This window comes from Limulus polyphemus, unplaced genomic scaffold, assembly GCF_000517525.1.
Source record: "Limulus polyphemus unplaced genomic scaffold, Limulus_polyphemus-2.1.2 Scaffold6889, whole genome shotgun sequence".
Lineage (NCBI taxonomy): Eukaryota > Metazoa > Arthropoda > Merostomata > Xiphosura > Limulidae > Limulus > Limulus polyphemus.
In genome coordinates this window covers 31,606-35,875 of record NW_013672499.1, presented here as the reverse complement: position 1 = coordinate 35,875, position 4,270 = coordinate 31,606, and the positions used below count along the sequence as shown (strand labels likewise).

At 35.5% G+C, this 4,270-nt stretch overlaps 1 protein-coding gene across 1 annotated transcript in view; it reads left to right on the top strand.

Annotated features, from left to right (window-relative positions):
* The window catches only part of LOC106474162 (delta-like protein 1), a gene marked incomplete at its 5' end in the record, with an annotated part of 16,564 nt that overhangs the window by 5,535 nt on the left and 6,759 nt on the right, over positions 1-4,270 (top strand). Inside the window, 2 exons of the mRNA XM_022402529.1 lie at positions 454-909; positions 2,454-2,514. Of these exons, the coding sequence (XP_022258237.1) occupies positions 454-909; positions 2,454-2,514 (517 nt within the window). The remainder of the gene's footprint in view (positions 1-453; positions 910-2,453; positions 2,515-4,270) is intronic.

Below are 4,270 nucleotides of genomic sequence, written 5' to 3'. Positions count from 1 at the left end.
AAAGAATAGATTCCGAGAGGATTGAGAAAAACCTTAGCGTTGTTTTCAAGTTTGTAACTGTTAAAGTAAAATGAAGGTCTGAGAGAATTGAGAAAAACCTTAGCGTTGTTTTCAAGTTTGTAACTGTTAAAGTAAAACGAAGGTTATGAACTGCTTTTATTATTTGATTGGCTACTCATCATCTGATCCGGTTGGTTATACGTCATTCGATTAGCTATACCTTACTTGTTATCTGATTGGTTATATTGTTTATAGATTAATAATATAATTGCATTGGTTATTCTGTTTTATACATCCTCTGATTGGCTATATGATTTTATAGAGGGATTTATTCGGGTTATTTAAATTATCGTGGGGTTTAATTACGGTCGTATAAATCTGAAGTGATTGTATAACATTCCATATTATTGTATTTAGGCTTTGATATATAGATATTTTTATGTATTTTTTTAGCCATTAATGGTGGACGACTAATCATGCGTTATGACAAGCAACGCCACCTAGAAATAGGTGACGACTGGCAGGATGATCACATGACATCTGAAAGAGGAGTTCTCCTGAAATACTCCTATCGAGTTTCGTGTGCGGAAGGTTTTGCGGGGGCCAACTGCACAGTTCACTGCAGCAGTCCTAACGACACGGAAGCTAGGTTTGACTGTTTACCTTCAGGCACAATAAAATGTCGAAAAGGGTGGGTTGGTGAGAGGTGTAATATTCCCGTATGTCTGGAAGGCTGTCATCCAACCCACGGATACTGCGAGAAGCCCGGTGAGTGTCATTGTCGACTAGGGTGGACTGGAGACACGTGTTCCACGTGCGTTCCGATGTTTGGCTGCTTGCATGGTGGCTGTAACCAGACTTTCGAATGTAATTGTGAAGAAGGCTGGGATGGATTCTTCTGTGGCCAGCGTGAGTGTTTGAAATTTTTTAAAAAATTCATTAGTTATATTGACAATGTTTCACACTTGTCCTCCCAGTGGGGTAACACGTATTCGAACACGATTCGCCAGCTCCGAAATCCAAAGATCTACCACAGGGCCAACCCGCTCCCCTACATACCAGTGATATTTTTGTTAAGACAAATTTAGACGGTTCACCATTTAAACCGTGTCTGGTAACAATTTCTGTATTACTCAGAGATCTGAGTCACAATTCAAAGTAAGAATAGTATTAATCTCAATTTTTAACAGGTACATTTTCACATATTGATAAAATAGAATCAATATAACAAAATGCGCTGTTTTTTTTAATTATAATAAACAGTTAAAAACAACGTTTTATATTTACACAATAAAACTTTATTGAAGCCGTACGGCTTCCACTTTAAAATATCGCTCTACACGTACATGTTTCGACGTGATCTACGTCATTCTCAGGAGAAACTTACAAGACTATTTTATACTTCCCCTTGTCGCATTACTTCATTGTTATTTGCATATTTCCTTAGTGTAATTGAACGTATATATAACATCTCGCCATATATCAACATATTGACTTGCTGGTCCTTCGTCTCTATTTAATACTTGTTTTTTATATTTCATTATTTCTAATGTTTTTCTAATATTTAATGATATAAAACTTCGAGGCTTAGCTAAAACTAAAGTTTTTTTCCCCATAATATTGTATGTTGGGTAGTTTTTACATGTTCGGCTATAGGTGACACTTCTATTTTATTAGTTCTTATGTAACTTTTGTGATCTTGCAGTCTATAAAGTTTTTATTGTGTAAACATAAAACGTTATTTTTAATTATTTACTCTAATTAAAAATAAATAAACACATGTGCCGATAGTGCATAAAAATGCACTCTGATTCATTCAATAACTGGTCGTCGTACACATGAAAATATGAAGAACAATTTCTGAATACGCTACAACACCTGGTGGTGAACTAGAAATATGATGGCATTATCTTATTTATTCCACTCCTGAAGTAATGTATCAGCTCAGAGCTGCCCATGCACGAAAAGCAATCCGGGTGACTCCACCCAGGAAAATAGTAAAGGCGTTATTTATCTCTTAAATTCGTAATCTGCACACCAAAAATAACAGTGTTTATTATAAACAACATGCCAAGAAATGAAACAAATATTGTTTGCCGCTGAAAAGATTATAGACTAAGTTTTAGAGTGTTTCTATCTTTTTTTATAGTATTCATCCGCAAGTAAATATTTTTGTTTGTTTGTAGTTAAGCACAAAACTACACAATGGGCTATCTGTGCTTTGCCCACTACGGGTATCGAAACCCGGTTTCTAAAATTATAACTCCGTAGACATACCACTTTGCCACTAGGAGGCAAGTAAATAGTAGACAAATCACAAATATTTATATTACTTTCATAAACAGGATTTTTTTTTACTGTCTCAAAAAAAGGTCTTTGTGAATGTATACACATTTATTGTAAAGATTTAGTATAATCATTTACGTTGTAATATATATATTTCATTATTCCAGCTATGTGCAAGAAAGGTTGTCATCCCACGAGAGGATACTGTGATTACCCTGGGGAGTGCAGGTTAGTACAGAACAGCAGTACGCTTATGGATTTACAACACTAAAATCCGGGGTTCAATTCCCAGAGATGGACGGAGTGCAGATATCCCATTGCGGAACCTTTGCGTTAAAACAAATAAAAAAAAACTGTCATCTTTTTCAGTCTTTCCAGTGAGTTTTAATAGGGGGGAGGTGCCATTGTTGTGCAGCCACATTGCGTCACTAACAGTGTGGGGCACGTGACTTGACTTGAACATGAACTTTTCTTTTTAAACAACCATTAGGCTTTTCATTAATAAACTTTCTAGTCTTAGGACTATGCCAGACAAGGTTGGTTTGCAGAAAATTGGAGAAATAATAACAGGCGATCTTACACATGCTTTAATTGTTAGACTCTATAATAATCGAAAAAAAAGAAAATCCTTACTGCTTTACACAGTCAGTTTGACCACTTGGAGACGCATACTGGTTTCCTCTTCTGTAAGCTGCCATTTTGAATGGTTATTATTAAAAACTAGGGAGAACGCTCGTGTATGGACTATTGTTTTGGTTGGGGTATTTTGTATTTGAATGCACAAATGTAAAGACAGTGCTATTTATTTAAAGTAATTAAACCAGTTAAGTAACCTGCCTAGACTACTTACGAATGAGATTAGTTACGTAGAGTGCTGAACGAATCTGATAGCGAGGTTGAACCTAAGAGAATTAAATCTATTTCACAACATGTGATACCCACCAAACACCTCTAGTATAAAAGACATTTGAGTCGAATGGGTCTGATTAAAATAACAAACTGATTGACTTATCCAGTTAAGAGATACCAGACCTAATGACGCTTTCAGAACCTCGATATTAAGGGCAAGTATTGAAACTTACCACCAGGGTGACGGTACCGGTACTCTGAGTGTATAAAAACAAAAGAAAAAATTTATACAAAAAAAACCTTAACATATAAACACTGTTGACTGAGTTGAGACTGTAAAAGATGACAGGTCTGTCTCCCATTTGCAATGCATACTACAAATACTCTTACTAAACTTACTATATCGTGACGTCATCCATAGTACTATCTACAAACACCCTTACTAAACTTACCATATCGTGACGTCATCCGTACTTCCCTACTCCTAATTTCATTTTTGCATACTTTAATAAAGTTTAAAAAGCTTCCCACTTATGCACACACGTTAATGTTTTAATTATATAGAAGTTCAATGCTGACTACCAGAGGGCAGCACAATTTACTAATGTAAAAGAGTAACACCCCATCTTGTTAAATCTCCATGGTTTTTACGCGTGACTGACAGTTGAATCGTTGTCTCAGAATATCTTTAGTAAATATTTTGATTAATTTATCACACATCTAATAGACTCTATATATTCCCATCAAATGAATTAAATATTAACTATAATTTGTAGGTATTATATTTTTTTATTTATGAGTAGGCCTAAACGCATTGGAAGAATAATATTATTTGTAAGGTAACGGAACATGTGATGCTATTATGTGGTGATTTTTTTAACCTTATGCCCTTCTTATAGCATTGTTGCGTCATCGAGGTCACGTGACTGGTGTGGCGCCAACTATTTTCTAGAACTATCCTGTACCTTGGCGAATGCTCTAGTATTTACTAGATATAGGGTAGTCTGGTATATAAAAGAGGGTGACAACGTGACGGGGAAGAATGTGTGTGTAGATAGTGAGTAATTGAACTGCAGTCACAGGGTATTGTTGAAGTTAACGTCGTTCGTTATAGTGTTTGGTTTAGCGCGAATAT